This window comes from Lolium perenne, chromosome 3 (assembly GCF_019359855.2).
Source record: "Lolium perenne isolate Kyuss_39 chromosome 3, Kyuss_2.0, whole genome shotgun sequence".
NCBI classification, from domain to species: domain Eukaryota; kingdom Viridiplantae; phylum Streptophyta; class Magnoliopsida; order Poales; family Poaceae; genus Lolium; species Lolium perenne.
This window is the reverse complement of record NC_067246.2, coordinates 293,186,587-293,210,683: the sequence shown is the minus strand read 5'-3', so window position 1 is coordinate 293,210,683 and position 24,097 is coordinate 293,186,587. Positions and strand designations below refer to the sequence as shown.

The 24,097-nt window shown below is 42.2% G+C and overlaps 1 protein-coding gene across 5 annotated transcripts; it reads left to right on the top strand.

Moving 5' to 3' along the window:
• The first annotated feature begins 6,533 nt into the window (after positions 1–6,533).
• On the top strand, positions 6,534–23,128 carry LOC127345169 (uncharacterized protein At5g08430). Of its 5 annotated transcripts, none has more exons than XR_011756126.1 (17): positions 6,535–6,937; positions 7,478–7,557; positions 8,143–8,327; positions 8,683–9,568; positions 9,818–9,945; positions 10,138–10,197; positions 11,311–11,361; positions 13,646–13,718; positions 13,891–14,043; positions 16,972–17,025; positions 20,065–20,121; positions 20,202–20,252; positions 20,688–20,744; positions 21,050–21,117; positions 21,253–21,297; positions 21,844–21,915; positions 22,246–22,312. XR_011756126.1 is itself a non-coding variant. In XM_071828556.1 (17 exons), the coding sequence occupies exons 1-17, from the start codon at positions 6,843–6,845 to the stop codon at positions 22,812–22,814; spliced, it is 2,673 nt and encodes an 890-aa protein (XP_071684657.1). In that variant the 5' UTR covers positions 6,538–6,842; the 3' UTR covers positions 22,815–23,128. The 5 variants fall into 5 exon arrangements, 4 of the variants coding, with proteins under 4 accessions (XP_071684660.1, XP_071684658.1, XP_071684659.1 ...); XM_071828556.1 differs by having other exon boundaries at positions 6,538–6,937; positions 21,050–21,106; positions 22,246–23,128; XM_071828559.1 differs by lacking the exon at positions 21,844–21,915 and having other exon boundaries at positions 6,534–6,937; positions 22,246–22,383.
• Positions 23,129–24,097: the final 969 nt, after the last annotated feature.

Sequence of the window (24,097 nt, the reverse complement as noted above, 5' to 3'; positions counted from 1 at the left end):
CCCAGTCCCAAATTAATTAATTTAAATAGACACTCCTCCATGGTTTGTGATTGTTGGACGGCACCCGAAGGATTCGGTTAGCCATGGCTTGTGTAAGCAAAGGTTGGGGGGAGTGTCATCATCATAATAAAAATAAAATAAAAAGGCACTCCTTCATGGTATGAGATTGTTGGCAGGCACCCGAGGATTCGGTTAGCCATGGTTTGTGTAAGAAAGGTTGGAAGGAGTGCCATATAAATATACAATAATTCATGGGAGCCGCTCTTGAAAGTCCGGTTGGCGAGGTAGTTAGTGTACCCATTACCATTCGTTGACAACAACAAACACCTCTCAAAATAATTTTACTCCTGATTTATAAAAATGAAAAGCTCTAGCGCATGTTAATCCCCTCGCTTCCCTCTGCGAAGGGTCAATCTTTTACTTTTATGTTGTGTCTCCATTATTTCTTTGAGCACTATCTTGAGAGCACAACTGTCATTCTTAGTATAATATGCTTGTCTCAAAATATGATTGATTGTGGTATAACTTTGATGCATTTATCTTTTGACAATCACTACTTCTAGTCTTTCTATGAACTCCAGAGGTGCCCGGGCATTTATGTTTTGCCAATCAAATACAAAGCGAGATACCACTTTATCATACTCTCTTATGAACATTGCAATCCTGCTTATATACATGATTCATGATGCTTATTATTAATTGTTGGTACCTCTCCATGTTTGGCATAGCTGTTAGATGATCTTATTTGCATGTATTTCATTATGAACTGCTTAAGTATTAGCCATAGCATGAGAATATATACATCATATGAGCAAATGTGTTCATGAAAGTTCTTTTATCGCTCAGTTGTTAACTGAATTTCTTGAGGACAAGCAATAAGCTAAGCTTGGGGGGAGTTGATACGTCCAAAACGTATCTACTTTCCCGAACACTTTTGCTATTGTTTTGCCTCTAATTTGTGTATTTTGGATGCAACTAACACGGACTAACGCTGTTTTCAGCAGAACCGCTCAGTGTCTCGTTTTTGTGCAGAAATCCAACTTTCGGGAAAATCCTCGGAATTTATGCGAAGGCCCTATTTTCCCGTGAAACTAACGGAGCCGTAAGGACAATTGAGGTGGAGGCCCGAGGGCCCCACACCATAGGCGGCGCGGCCCGTGGGGCCCGCGCGGCCCTGTGGTGTGGCCCCCTCGGCCGGCTTCCGACGCCCTCCTTCGGACTATTTATCGGCCTCGACCTAAAAACGCACGGAGAGAAGTCGAAGTCGCCAGAAACCCTCCAGAACGCCGCCACATCGCGAAACTCCATCGCGGGAGCCAGAAGTCTCCGTTCTGGCACTCCGCCGGGACGGGGAATTGGAGGAGATCATCGCCGCCATCACCGCCAACGCCTCTACATCAACCAGCCATGTTTCCCCCATCCATGTGTGAGTAATTCCCCCGCTGTAGGCCGAAGGGGATGGTAGGGATTGGATGAGATTGGTCATGTAATAGCATAAGATTGTTAGGGCATAGTGCCTAGTGTCCGTAATTGGTACTTTGATGATATTGTTGCAACTTGTTATGCTTAATGCTTGTCACTAGGGCCCGAGTGCCATGGTCTCAGATCTGAACATGTTATTGTTTCATCAAGATAATCATTGTTTATGGTCTTACCTATAAGTTGTATACACATGTCGCTGTCCGGAACCAATGGCCCCGAAGTGACAAGAATTGGGACAACCGGAGGGGATGGTAGCGATGTGAGGATCACATGTGTTCACGGAGTGTTAATGCTTTGCTCCGGTACTCTATTAAAAGGAGTACCTTAATATCCAGTAGTTTCCCTTGAGGCCCGGCTGCCACCGGCTGGTAGGACAAAAGATGTTGTGCAAGTTTCTCATTGCGAGCACGCACGACTATATATGGAACACATGCCTATTGATTGCTTTGTACTTGGACACCGTTTTATTATTATCTGCAAATGCCCTGCTATGATTGTTACATGAGTTTCTCTCATCCATGCAACGCCCGTCATCCGTCCCCGTGCCTACAGTATTTTAATCCTGCTGTTTACTATAATCACTACTGCTGTCTTTGTTACTCGTCTTTGTTATTTCACTATCGCCATCGCTATAAAACCGTTACTATCGATAAACTCTTGCGAGCAAGTCTGTTTCAGTGCAAATGAATTGACAACTCCGCTGTTAAGGCTTCCAAGTGTTCTTTGTCTCCCCTTGTGTCGAATCAATAAATTGGGTTTTACTTCCCTCGAAGACTGTTGCGATCCCCTATACTTGTGGGTCATCACCGGCCACCCCCTCTCCCCAAACCCTAGCCGCCCCACCTCCTCCAGCTCTCCCGCAACGCTTAGCGAAGCTCCGCCGGAGATCTCCATCGACACCGCCACCACGCCGTCGTGCTGCCGGGATTCAAGGAGGAGCTACTACTTACACTGCCCGCTGGAACGGGGAGAAGGACGTCGTCTTCATCAACACCGAACGTGTGACCGAGTACGGAGGTGCTGCCCGATTGTGGCACCGTCAAGATCTTCTACGCGCTTTTGAAAGCGGCAAGTGATCGTCTACTGCAGCAACAAGAGCCTCATATTGTAGGCTTTGGAAATCTTCAAGGGTGAGTCTCGTTCATCCCCTCGTTGCTCCCGTCTTCTAGATTGCATCTTGGCTTGGATTGCGTTCTCGCGGTAGGAAATTTTTTGTTTTCTATGCAATGAATCCCTACAAGATGATAATGGTTTCGTGATCATGAACATTGGATGTTATTAATAACAATGTTATGTCATTGGATGAATGATATAATGGACATACACCCAAATGAGCGTAGCATAAGATCAAGTCATTAAGTTCAATTTGCTATAAGCTTTCGATACATAGTTACCTAGTCCTTCGACCATGAGATCATGTAAATCACTTACACCGGAAGGATGCTTTGATTACATCAAATGCCATTGCATAAATGGGTGGTTATAAAGATGGGATTAAGTATTCGGAAAGTGTGAGTTGAGGCATGTGGATCAATAGTGGGATTTGTCCATCCCGATGACGGATAGATACACTCTGGGCCCTCTCGGTGGCACGTCGTCTGAATAGCTTGCAAGCATGTGATTAGATCACAATATATGACATACCACGGTACGATTAAAGAGTACTTGTCGGTAATGAGGTTGAACAAGGTATGGAGATACCGATGATCGAATCTCGGACAAGTAAAGTATCGTGTGACAAAGGGAATCGGTATCGTATGTAAATGGTTCAATCGATCACTAAGTTATCGTTGAATATGTGGGAGCCATTATGGATCTCCAGATCCCGCTATTGGTTATTGCTCGGAGAGGAGTCTCGATCATGTCTGCATAGTTCACGAACCGTAGGGTGACGCGCTTAAGGTTCGATGTCGCATAAGTAGATTCAGAATATGAGATGGAGACCGAAGTTTGTTCGGAGTCTCGGATGGGATCCAGGACATCACGAGGAGGTCCGGAATGGTCCGGAGAATAAGATTCATATATGGGAAGTCATTTTCCGGGGTTCGGGAAAGTTCTGGTGTTTTGACCGGAGCTTCTAGAATGTTCTAGAAGGGTCACCAGTGGGCCCACCACCCCGGGAGGGACCACATATGCGCCACATGGCATGGTGGGTCCTGCCCACTATTACATGTGGGCCCAGGCTGGCCCCCCTTTGGAGATAAGATCTATCTCTTGTTTAAATTGTTTAAATCTAGAGATAGAATCTATCTCTAAAAAATAAAAGGTTTAATTTAGAGATAAAGGGGAACACTTGGGGGAGGGGTTTCCCCCCTTCATGCGCCGGCCAAGGGGAGGGTGGGCCCTAGGGGAAACCCTAGGACGACCCCTCCACCTATATAAAGAGGGGAGGGGGTGGCCGGCCAAAGCCCCCTTCATCCAACCCTAGCCGCCCCCCTCTCTTCCTCCTCCATACGCTGCTCAGGCTTAGGAGAAGCCCTGCAGTATTTCTTCTCCACCACCACCACCACGCCGTCGTGCTGCTGGAATTCCGTGGTGATCTACCACACCTCCGCTGCCCGCTGGAACGGGGAGAGGACGGACTTCATCGACACCGTACGCGCGACCGAGTACGGAAGTGCTGCCGGATTGCAGCACTGGGACGATCGACTACATCAACAACGAGATCTGATCTCGTAGGCTTTGTTATCTTCAAGGGTTAGTCTCACATACATCTCGTTGCTCCGATCTCATAGATTAGATCTTGGCTTTTCCATAGATTAGATCTTGGATTTGTTCGTCTTTGCGGTAGAATTTTTTATTTTCCATGCAACGAACCCATCATCCAGAGGGGGGACGAAGAGACGCCATAGGGCGGCCAGACCAGGCCTAGGCGCGGCCCAGGCCCTGGAGCCCCCTAGCGTCCACCGACCTCTCCCTTCCGCCTATAAGAAGCCTCCCAACGCGTGAACCCTAAATCAATAAGCCTCAGTCCACGAAAAGTCCTGTAGCTCCACCGCCGTCGAAGACAAGATCCGGGAGACAGAAGTCTCTGTTCCGGCATCCTGCCGGGACATGGAATTGCCCCTAGAGCCATCTCCATCGACTCCACCACCATTTTTATCACCATTGCTGACTCCCATGACGAGGAGTGGGTAATTCTCCCCCGAGGCTGAGAGCTTTACCGGTAGCTATGTGGTCTATCCATCTCTCCATGTATGATCTTTATGTGATCATGAGCTTTGTAATCTAATTGAATAAGTAGATGTTATTCTTCAAATATTGTGCTACTCAAGTGGTTTTATTATGTGATCTCCGGTGACACTTTGTCCAACAGTGTGAAGGTGACAGTGTGCACACCGTGTTTGTTTCTTAAGCTTAGTTTATAGAAGTACCTATGAATTGTGGTGACTAGTTAGTACCATCTTTGTATGCTCAAAGTGATAGCGTGGGGCATCCATAGATTGGGAATGCGAACTTGAAGGAATGCTTATGCAACCACACGTAGTGAATTTGTGTTTGTTATCAAACCGATGAGTGGTTCAGAGTAGCATAGTGAAGTAATACTATCTATGTATTTAATTATGGTATCATTGTTGAGAGTGTCTACTAGTGAAAGTATGATCCCCAGGCCTTGTTTCCAAGCATTGAAACACAATTTACAACAAGTTGTGCTATATATTTGCTTGCTGTCATTTTTATTTGAGATTGTAATTACTACTTACAATCATCCATATTACTTGTATTTTGTTGTGAAGTGTATATGTGGATTGCCTAGCCCTTTCCATCAGTTCGGACTTTTGGTTCAAGTGGCTAGTGCATGAAACTTAACATATTTCACTATCTCTTCGCCGAACTAGTGCACCTGTACACCTGACAAGTGTATTGGGTGTACTGGGGACACAAGAGACTCGTTGTATCATAATTACAGGGTTGCTTGAGAGGGATATCTTTGACCTCGACCTCCCTGAATTCGATAAACCTTGTGCGACCCACTTAAAGGAAACTTGATGTTGTTCTACAAACCTCTGCACTTGGAGGTCCAACACTGTCTACAATAATAGAAGCGTGCGTAGACATCACTGCCCGTCTTAGTAGTCTGTTGATTTTGATAACTAAAAAATCCAGTTTACATTTTGTATTCGTGCATCAACTAACTTACACCCACATATGAAACTTAAACCTGGCTTGTAGGATTCTTTCTCTAACCTTGCATTTGCGAATTATTTCTGTAGCAGTAATGGCCCTAGTCCATCAATTATCACCTTTTTTCACGCGGTTTCCCATAGATGGTGTCCATGTTGCAACTAGGGCCGAGCTGCGGGGCGTTTGTTAAGAGGATCTAGTTTAGTGCGTGGTCTGTTGGATCTGCTCGCCTCCGCTGATGGTGTTTTGTCCATGGATGATGGAGGCTTTGATTAGAATAGTCACTTGAAATAAAGAACCCAAGAGAGTTCAAATAAGCAGAGGGGGGCTTTCTTGAAATGTTGAAAACTGGGGCATGCCTTTTTTCCAGTGTTGCAGTCAACCTCACAACGATTTTGTACGAAGATGCACCTAAAATATAAGTTGTTGTACCACGGGAACACATGTTGCAAGTTTTTGTATAACTTTGCACCCAAAAGGACCGATTGCTGTATGAGTGGTGCAATCATCTCTATCTTGTGGTTGTTATATTAATATAGCGGGACGAGCCTAGTTTAAAATTAGTTTTTTTTGAGAGGTGGTTATTTTTCTAGCCTCGATTTTGGCTAATAGGCCAATAGGTAGGGTTGGATAAAAGTTAGTGGTAGGTCGTCATGTTTTGGAAGATTCACCGGTACTAGCAGTGGAACGAACTGAAACATACACGGACGGTGCTGGCCCCGCCGGCCCGGGCGCCCGGGCGGTGCCAGTGCGTGACGCTAGAAACTGTGGGCATGGCAAACGAATGTGGAGGTTCCGAGGCTGATACACGTGACGCGCCCTGCTGCAGTTCTGCCACGTGTTGGAAGGCATCCACACTTGGCTGGCTGACTCGCCCCGGTACCCTGCAACTCGACTGGAGACGCCGCTTCTCCTGAACCCTGACGCTCTCTCTCTCGTCGCACTCAATCTGAACCCACCGCCCCGCGCCGCTCATCATAATCTTCGCCGATTCCCCAGCCCCCGTCCTCCGCGCCGCATTAATTTCCAGCCCCCGAATCCCCAAACCCTCGCCCCATCCGCCCCGCCGCCTCCCCAATCATCATCGCACAAGGATTCGCCGCAATCCGCCCCCCCTCGCCGCCGCCGTCTCGGTCGCCGCGGGGGTTCTGGGCCGGGGGATTGGGGTTTTCGGTTGGTTCCTCTCCCCGCCGTCGCTGCGCTGGGAGGGGTAGGAGGAGGGGGAGGACGGGGCGATGGGCAGGAGGTGCAAGCAGGTCGCCGATGACATCGCCGAGGAGTTCTGCTTCGTCTGCAAGGACGGCGGCGAAGTACGCGTATGCGGCTTCAAGTAAGCCCATCCCTACCCTCCCCTCCTCTGGTTTAGTTTTACCCCGGGGGTTCGGTTGGGTTGGGTTGGGTTGGTTGTTGCGGCAATCTGCGTGGTGAAAAGGGCGGCCTTGTTGTTGCTTCTGCATTTTTTTTTAACCCCAGGGTGAAGATGCAATATTATTACCGATCACACTCATCACGAGTCTTATTACAGTCGTTCGGGCAATTGCCCCCCACTCATCTGCGTTCCCCATTTACCAACCGATCAGGGCATGTGTGATGCCCTCGTTTGCGCACACACCTCCTGTCAGTTTTCTGTCTCTGCCGCCTGTTCCGTTTGGGCAAAAAAAAAGGGTCTACTTCTGCAGTGGTTGGTGTTCCTGCTGTGTTTGGGACAGTGCGCCATGCGGTTAGGTAGATGATGATGCAACTATGATGCATGGCTAATTCATTCTACTTACTAGTTGCGGGGTTGGAAACAACATCTTCTGGATCATTTTCTGTCTAACTGTCCCGCGGGCGAGAATTTCACTGAATGTGCCTTGCGATGTCTTTTCAGGAACTGCCTCAAGGCTTACCATCCGCGCTGCGTGGGGAAGGAAGACGACTTCCTCAGTTCCAATGACCAATTCACCTGTGGTGAGGGCTCATATACTTTATACTTCCCAGTTTATACTTCCTAGTTTTTCTACCATGCATGACTGACTGCTACGGGAATCGGCACTACATTGGTGCACACTTGTTTATGCTGCGTGCTCATATTCAGTTTTCAATTCCCCTGTCATGGCCAGGAATCATGTATCATATCCTGCATTTCTGAAGTCCCTGCTCTTCATGTTCATCTCCTTTTTTTTCCTTTCGTTGTAAAAAAAAAAGCTGCTGGGTGCTTAACCTCTTAGAACATAATATGCTTTGTCCTTGTTCCAGTATGATGTAGCATGACGCTCAACTGTGTTCCAGCGCCACAATATCTCCAACTAGAAACTTTCATATCGATAGTGGCCCTGCATTTTTTTTTATGTATGATGAAGGCATAAGAAAAAGTTGTTTCAACGGAACCTCACATTCTTAGTGTTCACTTTGCTGTTTTGAATATATATACCATACACTTCAGTATATAGCTTCCCCCTCCTCCCTGACTCCACTTCATCGAATGCCTTTTTTAACTTCTGTCCCGTAAAATTATGATATTGGTTCTTGCTGCTAACATTTAACTCTTTACAGATTGCCACAAATGCGCTCATTGCAAAGGGAATGCGCTCTATGAATGCTTCTGTTGTCCAACTTCCTCTACTTGTCAAGACTGCCTTGGAAAAGTTGACTTTGTCCCACTGAAAGAGGGCAAAGGATTCTGCAGCAGCTGCTTAAGTATGGCAATAGTCACTGAGAAAGACGCTGGCGATGAACAGGTAACTAGATGCATATGGGATATGGCCATATGCATACCCACAGCCTGTTTTTGTATTGCAGTAAAGAGCTTCCATTTTTCAACGCAATACCAAGTTTCACTTAGCATGAATTGGCATCACATTAGTCAACTTATCTGCATGTTGCCCCCTGTACCTGTTTTGGATTCAACAGTCCTGCTGCTTACCGTAAGGCACATTCACCGTATATTTATCTATATGCTGTCCCACTGTACCTTTGTTGGATTTCTTTGTAGAAAGAAGTCAGGCTAGTTTTTATTTATCTACTAACAAAAATGCCATTCCGTTTTTTTTCTTCCTTTTGTCTTTTCTTACAAGTATCCATGTGCTTCTCCAGCCTGCAGATGCCCCAGAGCCAGAGGACTATGAATTATTGTTTAAAGATTACTGGGAAGTAATTAAAGGCAAAGAGTGTCTCACATTGCTCGACTTGCAAGCAGCAAGTATTCTTCTGAAAAGACAAAACTGTAAAGAAAGTAGGGATTCAGATGAACATCACAACACAGATGGACAGTCATTGGGTAATGATGATGCTGGGCAAACATTTCTGCTTGAGCCAATGGACAAACCAAGTGAAGTGCAAGCACCACCGAAGAGAAAGAAGTCAAATAAGAAAACATATGTTGGCTGGGCTTCAAAAGAGCTAACTGAATTCCTATCCTGTATCGGTAAGGATTCAACCAAGCCTCTTGATCATTACGGAGTTACTCGAGTTGTCAGGGAGTACATCCAACAGAATCTACAGGAGAATACAACAACATCAAAGCCTTTTGTCCCAAGCAAGTCGGGACAAAAGGAGAATAAGAAAAAAAAATCTGTGGATTGTGATGTTAATCTGCATTCTTTATTTGGTAAAAACAAAGTGAAGTTAAACATGATCCATAGCCTGCTGGAAACACATCTCGCTGTAAATGCCATTTCAGAGGATGAAAGCGATGGATCTGGGGATGACTATGGTTTGACGGTAAAAAAGAAGCCGCGCAATTGTCTGGAGCCAAAAGTTCTTAATAAGGTTTCAGGAATAGACAAGAGATGTGTTGCTGCTCTCAATCAGAATAACTTGAATTTAATTTATTTGAGAAGAACTTTGGTTGTGAAACTTCTGAGTGAGCTAGACACATTTCATCAGAAAGTTGTCGGCTGTTTTGTTAGAGTGAAGAATGATGTCAAGAGTTATACTTATATGATGACTAAGAAACATTTCCAGCTTGGCCTAGTTACAGGTATTTTTCAATTTCAAGCATTCGTCTTCTGATGCTTGCTATAATTTATTTGTCAAGCATGCCCAGCATACTTGTAGTTTTAGAGAGAACCCAAATCATGCTGCAGCCTGCAACATCCTTTTATTTACTTCATCAGCTGGCAAATAAAAACACATGCATTTAGAAGCGGGCTGACTTCTGCATTCTGCTGTTTTGTCCATTCTATGAAAGGAAGCAATTTTCTCACCTGCTTGTTTTTATCCATAACAGGCATTAAGAAATCTTCAGAAGAATACAAGATTAATAAGGATAACAAATGTACAGACATTCTTTTATGTGTTTCCAGTATGTTGGATGATGTCAAGATCTCATCGCTGTCAGATGAAGACATTGAGGAGGTATGGTTTATGATTTATGCTACTGCATACCGGTGGAAAATTGTAGCGAGTGCAAACATTTTTTATGAGTTAGAGGCTGTTATTGCTCAGCAGATTCTGCAAAGTTGCTTCACCTACTCCAAATACAGCCTTTTTTCTTTTCTTTTGAGTATTGGGCTGGTCAAATGATTATTCTTCTATCCTTCACAACAGGATGAGTGCAAAGATCTTCTTCTCTCGGCCAAGAAAGATCACTTCAAAAGGCCTACTGTTGTAAGTTCACCTCACTGTAATGTTTGGCCATAAGATATACTGGGTGCACCCAACATACAATTTTTTTTGTTGGATAAAATTATATTTAGACATGCATTGCTTTAGTTCATCTGCTGCTACTGCTATTTAACTATTTTGTTTGTCTAGCCCATTGAAGTTGCATGTGTAAGATCAGTCTATATGTCTACTTGTATGTGTCTAATCTTAAAATTTATTTTATCTGTGAGATTGAGAAACATATTTTGTTCCTCCCCTTCATGCTTTCATTTTTACATGGTTAAACATCAACACTGTCCAGTTGCCATACTAGCATGTCAAAGAAATAATAATCTTGCAGTTTTTCTACCCCCTCCGACACAGGAGTAGCATATTTGAGTTGTCAAATAAAATGATATAATGCGACATATGATTGTGTCAGGAGTAGGTTTGCTCCTTGTGCAATGCATCTGTTGTCAAATTGGTATATGCATCATTTCCTTTGTCCCTGTTCACATCTGATGCATATGAGACTGTAGCAAATACTTGGGAGGAAAAACAAGCCTGCATTATGTAGTCATAAGGAAGTGACTTTCAGTAGTCTTGTTGGATACTATCTCTTTAACTGGAATCATGTAAGGACAGAGATAGAAAATGTTGTGTATCTCATGATGGTACTCCTGTGTTTGTTAGCTGATAATGCCGTTTTAGACAGTAAGGCCTCCAAATTCACTTTGGATTATAAATATCTATTGTAAAATATTGTAGAACTGGTTTAATTAGCAATTATAAAGTTATTTTAAGACAGATCTACCCATATGTTTTTCGTAAAATGAAGTCCAGTCTAACATTCACAGTTATATTCTTGGCAAATTTGGACTCCGCGTGTCCCAGGGTATCCCTTTTTGATCGGAGCTGGTAATGTAGCGAGTGCACATGAGACATGTCGTGATATATTTTGGTGCCGTATAAGCCATCTTGTTTATATGTGTTTCTTAGTTCCTAGTATATGGAAAAAGCTTAAAAGGCTTATTTAGGATCCCTTTTAAGTGTCATTCAGTCTCTTTTATTACTTGAGCTTCTAGCAAGCATATGTCAAGCTACTCTCTTAATGCCATGAGTTTGTCCTTTTCACAGGCTGAGTTAGAGGAAAAAGAGGCAAGCGTACATGCAGACATAGTAAATCATGTAAGCGCATTCTGGTGACTTTAATTTGGTACTTTATTGTGCTAAATGTTGAATGTAAATAAATGCAACTGGACAAACTTTATAAATAATTGGTTAGATGCAAGCAATTTAGTAAGAGACCGAGTGATTATAAATCATTTTGAATGAAATGGTGCATGATTTAGCAAAAGTTTCTTAATATACTCTCAAGTCTTAACGCTTAACTGCATAAAGGAGTATCATAGTTTCAACCTTAGCTTGTGTTTGAACTGGTATATATTTTAGTTGTTTTTCCTTTGTCTTATGTTTGATATTTGAAGTGCTCTGGCATTGTGAGTCTAGAGTAGACGGACCTGTTCATGTGCAACTCAGTTCCTGAGCAGTTTAGGCCTTTTCTGAAATCCTGATAAAGGTAAACAGTAATACGGAGTAATTTTTTTGTAGTGAGAATATTCTGAATGCAGTATTTTTTGCTGAAAAATGGTGGACCTTGTTAGACAAATAACAACTTGTATTACCGGGGGGCAAAGGCCACAATATATAGTACAAAAGACTTGAGGCACAAGAATAGTAAACCTAGACAAATACGGACTCATAGAGACCTAGACCAATACTAATACTCCACACCCCCTCAAATGCAAAGCGTATGCAATAGCATTGCATTTGAAGAAAGGCGAACTACAAAAAAAAAAGATAATCCAAATCCGCATCTTGAGTGTCATCGTAGCCCGAAGAGTCTTCAAAACCTGTTTGATCAAAGAAGAGATCGACACAAGCCGGAAGACGGCCACAAGAAGAAAATCATGTCACAGAAAGATCATAGCACAAGAACACCCCCGTCACTTATGACGATGGGAAGACAAGTCAACGTGGACTCAGAGGTATGGCTCAAGAGGCCTATACGTGGACCGATGACTGAGATGTATGGCTCAACAGGCCTATACGTGGACACCGAGGGACAACGGGAAAAAGAAAAGTGCATAGATCAATGACCATGCAACAAATGGCGCATCAGAGAAAGACACACACCCACAAGAAGAAAATGGGCTGTCGAAAGATGGCACATCAAGAGAATCAAGCCACAGAGGGCCAAGCAGCAGCTGCAGGTTGACATAAAGGTATGGTGGACTCGCATGGCGAGAGACATAAAAGATCAACGGACTTGGTGGACGCAGCGGAAGAAAACTAGAAAAAGTCGAGATTGACACGATTTTTTTTACCAGCAGCAGAGAAACGATCACAGAACCAGCGAGCAGGTCAGCACCCAGAAGCAGCCCACGTACGAACAGCAGCCCAATCAGCAGACCGCCACAGCCCAACAGGAGCGCACAGCAACAACCACGAGTAGAGCGGCCAGTTCGGGATCAAGTCAAAGCTCAGGAACAGAACTTCTGCTACGCACGCGGCCATGATTTGGATGGCGGCCGCGATCGGGATCCTGTGGACGGGGCGGCGACCTGGATCCGGTGGACGCGGTGGCGGACCACGATGGAGGGCGGCCTGGGGCAGCGGCCGAGGTCCTCGACGACCATGAGGAGCAACAGATCAATCAGCGGGTCCAGCAACCTTGAGAGCAGAGTCGAGATGCGTTCGGGCTGGAGCAATCTGACCCTGGACGATTGAAGGCAACTTCCCAATGCAATCTTGGATGAGGACAAGCAGCAGAGCAAGGAAGCGACCAAGTGGATCCATGACGACCAGAAACAGATCAGCAGCAGCGACAAGACCGAAAGAAAAAAAAATCCAACGGGAACTTGCAGCACAGATGTTGCGGCGACGTGCGAAACCCTAACCGGGCTCTGATGCCATGTTAGACAAATAGCAACTTGTATTACCAGGGGACCAAAGGCCACAATATATAGTACAAAAGACTTGAGGCACAAGAATAGTAAACCTAGACAAATACGGACTCATAGAGACCTAGACCAATACTAATACTCCTTAACAGACCTGACCTTTCAAGATCAGGGTTTAGGTTTGGCGCTAGACATGACACCTCTATTTAGGAGGTAGAATATTATTTTTGTAAAAGTTGGCTGGATTAATTAGCACATATTTAATGGGGTTATTAGAGTTTCCCCACCATTCCTCAAAAGGAAAAGTGTTATATCTTTTAGTGACATGCTAGCTTCCTTGCATGCTAAAGTTTCTTACGTTTGTTTGATAGATACCATGTGAAGCCTGAAAGAAAATTCGGAGTTGTCATCTCAAATTGAATACCCGTGCACCCTACTGATATATTGCGTAATATCTGTATGCTAGTTATGCTTCTCTACAATGATTGGCTAAATTGCCTTTTCTTCAGTGGATTGACAGGGAGCTTCAAAAGATAGAAAATGAGTTGGAGAGAGCGCATGTGAAGGGGTGGCGCCAAGAATATCCTTTCCAGATTGACTGTAATAATATGCAGCATAACTAACAATGCTTGTGATTTACAGATTTGTCTTTTTTCTTATTATGTTACTGTAGCTTATTGCAAACCTATGACTTAAAACACAGGAAAGAAACTTTATGTGGTGTTTTTTTCCTTGACTGATTCTCTTTTTACATTCTATGATCTAAGTTGCCGAAAAAAAGTTCTAAGCACACCAGTTGAAAGACAACGCCGTCTTGAGGAGATCCCAGAAATTATTCCAGACGCAGAAGAGAGTAAAGATCCTGAAACTGAACCAGCAGCTAGTGGCCCTGTCCAAGGGGATCAAGGTACAAGCACTAATTTCTGTTCTTAATTATATAACATTTTTTTCTCTTCCATTCCATATGCTTCATTAAAGCGTTACATGCTCCATCCAACGTTTCCCCCATGGTTCCCGTTATGGAAACCAACATTACCGAAGTTCATAAACTAACATCTGGGAAAAAAACAAACAAATGGAGATACTTTGTTTTCTCGAATTTCTTAGCTAATTCTTTTGAAAGATTTGTTAGCTGTTAAATATACTGTGAACAACTATTTGATTCTGCCACTGCATGATTCTTGTGTTTGCCTGGGAAGACTGTGATTTAGCGTTTACAAGTAGCCAAGTGATTGCAACATAGTGCCGAGATGAGTGATGTTTTAGTGGATATTTCTAATACCGACTAAATATATGAATTTATGTATGTTGCTGTTAATGCATATAGTATGCTATGGACTTGGTATGATGGATATGTCCTAACATCAGCCTTTGAAAACCCTCTGTAAATTAGAGCCTTCTTTTCCTTATTTGAGGGGACACAAGTCTTTTTTTCTGGTCGTATGTAATTCAGTTGATACAGTATAACATGACTATAAAGGGAATGCCAAACTTCAACTCCTGAAATACACTCTGTTCAGTGTTCACATCCACAATTCCACATCATCCCTAAACTGGAATGCAGCAGTGTAATTTATCTTAGATGACTCATCTATTAGTTGGTCTGGAGTTATTTACCATTGAATTTGGTTGTGTTCTAAAGCCTTCCTGGTCCATTGTTAACTTGTTGACTTGTTTGCTAAAATAGTCATGGTCATTAAACTGTATCTTATTTAGGTCCAACTGTCAAGTAACTTATCAGTGCAGAGGTGTTTCAAAGATCCCCATGAAGGCGCCCTACTTCAGTTCTTCTATGTTCCTTTTGAAATAATACTAAGCCTTTTTTGTGAAAAAGGAGTTGTCAGCTATTTTGTAACGTAGTGGATACATAACATGTACCTATGTGTTGGACGTATGATTAAAACACAGGTCTTGTGTTTCAAAAGTTATGCTCATTTTTTGGAAAATATTTGGAATTTATGTTTTTGTTGTATAAAACTATGAATATTACTTTATAGGACCTGTTTACCAAATATCAGAGTAAGTTGATTGAACAACTTATGTGTACATTGGCCACTGCATTTCACCCAAGTTTTTTCTTCTTCTTTGAGAAAACATGAAAAAATGATGTCTCCATGCATTGCTAGAAACTCCCTCCATTCCACATATTACTCCGCATATAAGGTTTGGTCAAAGTCAATATTTGCAATCTTTCACCGACTATCTATGATATGATGTGATAGGTCATTGCATTATGGTACCAATGATATTATTTTGATTTTGTAAATAATAATATATTTTTACATTTAGTTGATGAAACTTGGCAAAGTTTGACTTTGACCAAACCTTATATGCAGCCTAATATGAAACATAGGGAGTAGCAAAAGAGCAAGGTTTATGTGGATGCCTTGGGATAGGCCAACCTTGCACACATGCTGACAGCTATCTTAGCTGCCAATGGAAAGAAGAAGGCGGACTCGTGACACCCGCCATTTCTTGACGTAGATAGTAACCAGATGACCACTTCTATCGCATGACTAAATGTTACGATGCCTATCTTCTGTATTTTAAGAAGTGCATGTTACCTTCTGAATCAACTCCTTTTAACACTATAGATGCACCGTGGGTGCTATCAAGAGACATTTGAAGTCCTAGAAGAAAGCGGGGAAAAGTTTTAGCTACCTCTATCGGCTGAGCCCATTGAGACCTGAAGTCCATAAGACTCGCCTGCACCAGGAGGCGCTCCCTGCAAATCCTCCGTAACACCCGCTCCTAAAACTGGTCGATCGGAGGAGTGGCCAACACGCGTAGGTAGTATGTACATGTTACTAAATTCTTGACACGTTGATAGTGGATAATATTGGGCAATAGTGCACCAATGCATGCAAGTAGCAATAAGGCCTAAATTGCTTAGTAGAACACCATTTTATCTGTTGAGGCCTACATGGTTAGGTTGGGGTCAGACAAAAAAAAAATCACAAAGGGCCAGGTAATATTTTAGCAACCATCTCAATTATCAATCTTGAGTAGTATCAAAATTTATCTATTGAAGACTAAATGATTTGAGCAAAATATCTTCGCTACATCTAGGTGATCAAACTTAAGTATGGTCTGATTTCTTGGATTCTCAAGCTTTGCCAAATAAGGAAATAAATCATGATGAACCATACTCTAAGCTCAGCTCACAGTTTGTGCGCAATTTGACTGGAGCAACTAGACAACCTTGATATTATCCTAGCAAGTTCAATTTTAAATATGGTATAACTTTCTATTCGAAAGGTAGGTTTGGCCTAGATTGGCTTGAAATGCTGTCGATGTTTTGCAGCTTGTATTGTGGCTATATGATCACTGGTGACTCAGATCGCATGCTTCGTATCGAACAGTGGGTCGTGCATCTATAGGCATATTAAAATAGGCAGTGAATATTACTTTTAAGCGAAAATGGATATCGTGTGACCAAATTTGTCGCCAGATACCTTCCCAAATTTTATGTTCTTTTTGTTTCTTTTTATTTGTTTAGATACTTTCTATATATATTCATAACAAGTACTTGAGTATCTGCATTGCTGCAAACTTGCAATATTTTTACATGTTATAATCTGGATCCAACTTAAATGATGTTCCAGATTTCTTTCTGGTTTTATGTTCTCTTATGCTTTCCTTCTTAGTTTAGATACCTTGTATGCATTTTTAGTTAAGCTACACATTATAATGCTTGTTGACATATCAGATGGTATTTGCTCCGCCTAGCCCTTTAGGGTGGATGTGAGAGCACCTTTAAACTTGTTTTAGTAATATAATAATAGATTACTCATTTGCTATGTCAACAAGAGGCTAATGTTGAACCATTCTGCAGGTAGCAGACGGAATATTGCTGCTTGCTTAAAGGATGCAGAAGAAATATCTAAAGGTTTGCTCATTTTATCTGGTTTAGATTTAGTTCAAGCGTGCTCAGTGTGTACCGGTGTATGCCTGCGAAGGGAAATGCGATCGCAACCATGTTTGCACTAGAAGCTGAGGAACTCTGAAAAAAAATCAGATCTTACGCCGTACCCTGGACCTCTGTAGCGCGACTCCAGCCGTGGAGGGGTTGTCGCACAACGGAGGCAGGGAAGAAGTAACGTGCCGAAGGATATTAGATCTGATTCTTTATTGATTGTCCTTAAGGGTCTAGAGGCAGGCATTAAATAGCCCATGCATATTACTTGGCCTAAGGCCAGAATCCTAACAAACTTGGAAAGGACTAAACAACTTGGAAACTAACTTACAATCATATTAAATTAAAAGGATACAGAATGATTCCCTACTATTCGCTGCACCAGCCAATGTCGTCATGTGACATTTCTCCCCCCTCGAGTCAGCTCATCCTCGAGCTGATAAGTTGGTTAGGGCTGCTAAAAATCAGCCATTATCGGCTGCATTGTCATCATCAAGGAATGGATCAACCTCCATGATATACAGTTTCTTGCAGCGGTGACCTGGGTCCTGGGCCAAACTGCTCCTCACAGTTGAAACATAGGCCTTGAGCTCGGCGGGTTACCATCTCCGCCTGAGCTAGCATGCGCCGTTGGCGCCCAGCTCATGCTGCAGCCACTCCTGGTGATGGCAGAGCTGGAACAGGACGACGTCAGAGTCCTGAAGCAGACCATTATCGGCTCTCACGGCTGGTTCTGGAGCTGGGGGTACCCAGCTTGCCCAGCGTTCACAGGTGCACTCCAAACACATTGCCTCCAGGAGAGAAGCTGGCCACCACATCTCCACATCGAGTGTGAGGGGCCCTCGAGGCAGGCATTGAATACCCCATGTACATTACTTAGGCCTAAGGCCTGAATACCCCATTTACATCACTTAGGCCTAAGGCCTGAATACCCCATGTATTACATCTGATTCTTTATTGATTGTCCATAAGGGTCTCGAGGTAGGCATTAAATACCCATGTACATTACTTAGGCCTAAGGCCTGAATCCTAACAAACTTGGAAAGGATTAAACAACTTGGAAACTAACTCTAGAGATACGATCCTATTGAATTAAAATGATACAGAATGATTCCCTACAATTCGCTGCACCAGATAATGCCTTCACGGGGCATTATCCATCCTTTTGGTGAACGCATATGAGAACCTTTTTGCTTTGTTTCACAGTACTCGTTACAGGTTTTAAAATGTTGTAGTTTATACATTTGAGGAGAATACTGGAAGGCACTCTCAGAAACCTTACAACTAATTTCTTTTTTGTTGAAAGTGTTTGTTGTGGTGGACTATGATTTTTGGTTCATTCTGAAGAGCATCCTCATATTTAATAATTTGTTGTTCTATAACTGATTGGTTTTACACTTTTACTTGCAATAATTTTGAAATGAATGCAATTTAGTCTACAAGGCAGAGACAGATAGGGTAGGCAGCAAGTTTGCGTTGAACCATTGTTATGCCTCTGCCACCCATGTCCAGTTGGCAACTGAAAATAGGGCTGAGTTTTGTGAACATAACCCCCAAATAAAATTATATTTGAAATGAATTTATGAACCTTTTGGAGTAGCCTAGCAGCATTGGAGATCTTATGTTCATTCCGTACCCATTACCAAGACTGCTCAATCCGACCTCATCTAGTTGAAAATTCAGGTTAAGGCTTTTGATTTCTTTAGTTAAGTATAAAGCAAGAGTCGAATTGTTTCGTCCCCAAGGATTGAATTCTATACTACCTAGGGAAGCAGAGGGATTGCTCTACCGTAATGATGCTTCCCTCATGTCATCTTGTTGAAATGTGGAGACCCTGCTCATCCTCCTCCTCTTGAGATGTATGCCATGGCGACTCTTCGCTAATGACTGGCACCAGCTGTAGCATGTTGAGTTCATTATCCTCTTCTTCCTCTCCTTAGTTGCGATCTTCTTCTCCCTCTTGTGCTGGCTGAGGAGACAAGACCTAGCTGACTTGTTTCAGTTTAACACAAACATATAAAGGAAACATTACTCCTGCAAAACTGCCAAAAAAACACACGCTTCATGAAACTTATCAAAGAACTATGGTTCACGTCCTCCCTGCCCCCGCTGTTACAGAAAATCGTACTCCTGCGATAGCTAACATACCTGACATGTGGGGCCCACACCATGCACTACTTTTTTCTCCATGTTACTGGATTTGCAAAGCTGGTGTATCGTCTTGTTACTATGTGTTTATATCTGACTATCTGTGCAACATAGTATGCGGCGTAGTCCAGGCCTTTGAAAAACAAAACTTGGTACAGTCGGTGACTTAGTGTGGCTGTATTCGTGGTAACATAGTTGGAGAACGGATCACATGCCGCAGGTTAGTCTTGCCAAGTTCTCGTACTGCGAAAAGAATTCAAATACCAGTTTGAAAGGGCTAAAATATTCTCTCTTTTTTCCCTTTGAGAATGATTAAAAGATTTGCGCATTATTTCACTAGTAAAGAGATAGGTATCCTTACAAGCTCACTTGTTTCCGGGTACAATGTTCCCTGCGTTAAATAAGCTAGCCTATGGCATCTGCAACGACAATCCTGAGATCAGAGTACCTTGAGAAGTTGCATGTTTTCTTTTAATTTGGTTTAATTATTGGATTCAGTCCTTGCTAAATTTATTGAGTAACTTTTGTAATTCTTTGTAGCATTTGCTTTTACTGCAGCTTTTTCTCTAAAAGTAACCATGTGCAGGTATCCTATTATGAAGAGATACATAAATTAGATCATTTTTCGGATTATGTGCCATTTTGTTTTCCACTTAACATCTACCTCGTAGATTGTTTGCATGTTGTACCTATGCCTTCCCCTTTGAGTAAGCTATCATTTGGTATAATACTGCTATCTGCGCCTCTACCTTTGTCTCTAAATAGTTTGTATTGTGAGCTCTAGTTGTTAACATTAGATAGAACTAATGGCACGAATGTCATCTCTTCATAATATTAAGGCTTACTTACCTTTCTTTACTCCAGATGCAGCAAAGCAGTTGCCTGTTTCTCTGGAATTCATCATAGACGAACCACGAGAAGGTTTTTTTAGTAGTCAGTTATGATGTGTTGGTAGCTAATTCTTACAATAATATTTATTTCTTTTCTCCCTTTTATTGCAGCAAAGCAGTTACCTGTTTCTCTGAAAGACATCATAGAGGAACAAGGAGAAGGTTTGTTTTAGTAATAAGTTATGATGCGTTGGTAGCTAATGCTTTGGAGTTTGAAGAATATTTATTTCTTTCTACCTTTGATTGTCTTGTATTTGGTAGGTTCACCTGTTCTATTTGTAGTAGTAAGACCTATTTGCCCATTTTTTTACTCATCAGTTATGATGTTTAGGTAGCTAATGCTCAGAAGAATATTTCCTTCCTTTGTCGCATTTTTGTCAATTTTCCATGTAAGGTTCAATTTTTTTTAGCAATGTTGTTGGAGCTTTGCGCTAATCATGTATTTTCGTGTTACTCTGTTTAAAATTTCTATTCTGCCCCTTTTAACATTAGTGTTCTCCGATAAATAAATACTTGTTATTTGTACTGGATGGAATTGATTGCAGGTTTGGTCTGATTCTCTTCTTAACTAAGAACTGCTTACTTTCTTGTCTCCAGATGCAGTGGAACAATTGGATTATCCTTTGGAAGTTGCTGTAGAGGAATCACGAGAAGGTTTGTCTATAGTACTCAGTTAAGATATTTTTGGGTAGCCAACGTTTAGAATAATAATGCCCATATTTTCTCCTCCGTTTATCTTCTGGGTTTGTGCCAATATTCCAAGGTGCACTCCATGAGTTGTTTCATATTGTTGGAGTTGAAGGTTTACCATGTTTTCTCCCTTAGGTTTCTGTTCCATGCATATACTTGCCATTCATCACTTCTGCTTTTCTACCATGAAACAATCTGTTGCTTAAGTCTTTACTTGCTATTAGATGAAACTTTTTAATACGAAGACCTACTTGCCTTTCTTTTCTCAGGTGTAACACAGCAAGTAGCTGATTCTCTGGAAGTAGGCATAGATGAATCACCAGAAGGTTTGTCTTTGGTAATCAGATATGGGTTTTCTGGTAGCTCGTGTTTGAAGAAACTATTACACCTTTCTTTTCCTTTGTTTACCTTACATTTTTAATTGTTGACTAACTTCCATCTATGGGCTACTTGCATTCTTCTGTCTGTCCAGGTGCATCTTTGCGAAATTCTGCTGCTTGTGAAGTAGCTTTTGAAGGTACTCTACACCGGATCCTTTCTTTCCTCCTCTACACCGGATCCTTTCTTTCCTCACTTGCATCTTTTGAATTCTTAGTAGTCATTTCGAAGTCTATACTCTTATGGAGTAGGCTGTGAGCGAATTTGTCTATAATGCTGCTATCTGCAAGTGATATTGCAAACTGGTATTCGCGGTGCTAAGAAAAATAAAATACTTAAATATCGGACAAATCGTATGGGACATACTACTAGGCTGCACATATATGTCGCCTGAAAGATAGTTGTATATTTGTAGCTAATGGTGGAAAGCAAAAGTAGAAACCACACTACGAAATAGTGCATCTCAACAATCATACTACTTGTGTCTAACATGCTGATATAATGTGTATAAATTAGTGTATTCACATGTGAATATAGTTTATGTGCTTCGGAGGCAGTCGTCATGTCTGTTATGAGCTGTCGTCTGGTTGTACTCTTATTTATCTCCTGTCATGGATACTGATTTATTGATTGCAATTGGTATTGTTCGATTTGGATCTTTATCTACCCACGTTAATCCATGCAGCTGGCGGTAAAGCCCTCTGTAATGGTGGCACCCCTGGTCCTGGAATGTCTATTCCAGTGCACAACTGTCAAGGTTTCCTATTCCTACTCACCCCTCTTGCTAATTATGAGCCTGTTAACTTTCCAGATTTCTTTTTTCTGCATATTGAGACATTTTTCGTTAATTTATAAGTTTTGGCCCATTTATAATGCAAGTATAATTAGATGGTGGTGCAACACGAAAGGAAATAGTTTGCATTTGGCTACTACCATTTTACCTGTTCACTATATATAGTTTACTCTTCAGGTTGATTCAACCTCACCAGATAATGCATTGAAATACTATACTTAACCCTTTGACAATTATTGCTTTTCTACATGTTCCCCCTTCTCCAATAAAAATAATCTTCTGAAGTTAATGCAGATGGTGGCACAACTCAAGTCATTAATATAGACAGTGGCAAGGATGAAAATGGTTCTAGGCATCACGTTGGTTGTGACAAAGAGGTCATCAATCTGGACAGCGATGACGACGAGGATCTTCATATGGAGCAGCGTGTGCCAGAACGGGCAACATGTGGTGCACCTGAAGCCACGAACGGGATCGCTGCGCGTACACATCATGCCCCGGAAGCTGCCTATGAGTTGGCTGCACATAAACATGATGCTGCAAAAGCCATCAATGGGGTCACCGTACCTACAGTTTGTGCTTCCAAAGATCTCAATGGAATCACTGTGCCTGCAGTCAGCACTTCACAAGCCATGACTGACGGTGTGGCGCCTGCTCGCATAACCCTGAACGGGGCCACCGAGTCTTTAAGGATGTGGCATTACATTGATCCTACGGGAAAAGAACAAGGGCCACACTCAATGGATCAAATGCGGAAGTGGCAAGAAGCCGGCTACTTCGATCAGGCCTTCCTCGTGTGGAGAACAGGGCAGACACGGAGGAAAGCCATCTTGCTTGTAGAGGCCATGCGGATGACGTTCTAGTGCGGCGGTCCCTTTGCATTGCATTTTGCTTGGAAAACCTTAGGCTGACAAGGTCGGGAATTTTTTTTTTGTTCGTTGCTTTGCCAAGTGTAACTGAACCTGGGATCATTTATGTTAATAAGTTAGCGTGGATGTTTAGCTTGGGTAGGAGATGGTCTAGAGTGGAATAACTTTTCTTTTTATCTTTTTCTCAGTCTGCAGCAGTATAGTCATTTTAGCAGATTGTGGTGTCAAAATCACCTCAACCAAAGAAATGTAACAAATTTTGCAGTTAATTCACATATAATTGAATTTTTGATTTGTTTTGCTTGTCAGGATTGGATCTTGATAGCAACTATTTGGACCTTTTTGATTCATGCTCGCACTTGCGGAATTAAAGTTCAGATTTTTTTTATTACATACCATGGTGAATGTTTTGTTCCTCAGCACACTGACGTTGTAGCTCTATGACTAGCCACATTCGCTTCACAGCCCTGTTTTCCTACAGCATACCGCTGTGTAGTTGCTTCGAATTATAAAAACAATCTTAGAACCCCTGGATTGCGCCTTCAAATTTATCAGATGATAGTATATAGACAGATAATAATGCGCTGCTGGCCTTGCCCATGCTTGTGCTGATATACCATGATTTTGAGTGATCATTGAAAAAGGAGGGCCGGGAAAGCGACAGGGCATCTCTCTTTGCCGCCCGATAAGCATCCAACGAGCTAAGATGCATCTTTAGGCGCCCATTTCGAGCCCATCCAGGGAAAATGGCTGCGACTTTTATTCTAAGATAGTTATCGCTACAAAGTTTTGGAGGATTCTTTTTCTCTTTTAGCAACTAGGCTTATCATAAAGCCGGAGACATCTAAATCATCTTCTGTAGAGTCCAACATATATATATTTATTTCAACAATAAGGCAAAACTTTATGCTCTTAAATAAAGCATATATTTTTAGACGAGGCATTTTTTGCACCTAGGAGCATATGCTCCTGTTTTTCGAAATAGGTTTTAAATGCGTTTTCAAAATGTAAAAAAGACAAAAAAAAATACATCTTGTACATCTCGACTTTCTACGTGCTCGCAAAGTCATTTCACAAAAAATCGATATTTGTTGTGTAGTGTGTAAAAAGACAAAATTCGGAAAGCTCTTCATGGGATATTTCTTATTTTTTTTTTGTATTACATGACACAAAAAACATTTGGTAGGAAAACTTGGCATGCACACGTTGTATCTCGAAATGTATGCGTGAAATTTTTGTTGAATTTTTTGATAGTTTAAAATGTTTTTTCGGCAGAA

What these genes read in the sequence shown, in the direction of transcription:
- LOC127345169 (XM_071828556.1), top strand. Translation starts at nt 6,843, where the DNA reads ATGGGCAGGAGGTGCAAGCAGGTCGCCGATGACATCGCCGAGGAGTTC. An exon ending in CCAGCTTGGCCTAGTTACAG is followed by an intron (nt 9,569 to 9,817) that starts GTATTTTTCAAT and finishes TATCCATAACAG; the next exon opens with GCATTAAGAAATCTTCAGAA. An exon ending in ATGCAGACATAGTAAATCAT is followed by an intron (nt 11,362 to 13,645) that starts GTAAGCGCATTC and finishes CCTTTTCTTCAG; the next exon opens with TGGATTGACAGGGAGCTTCA.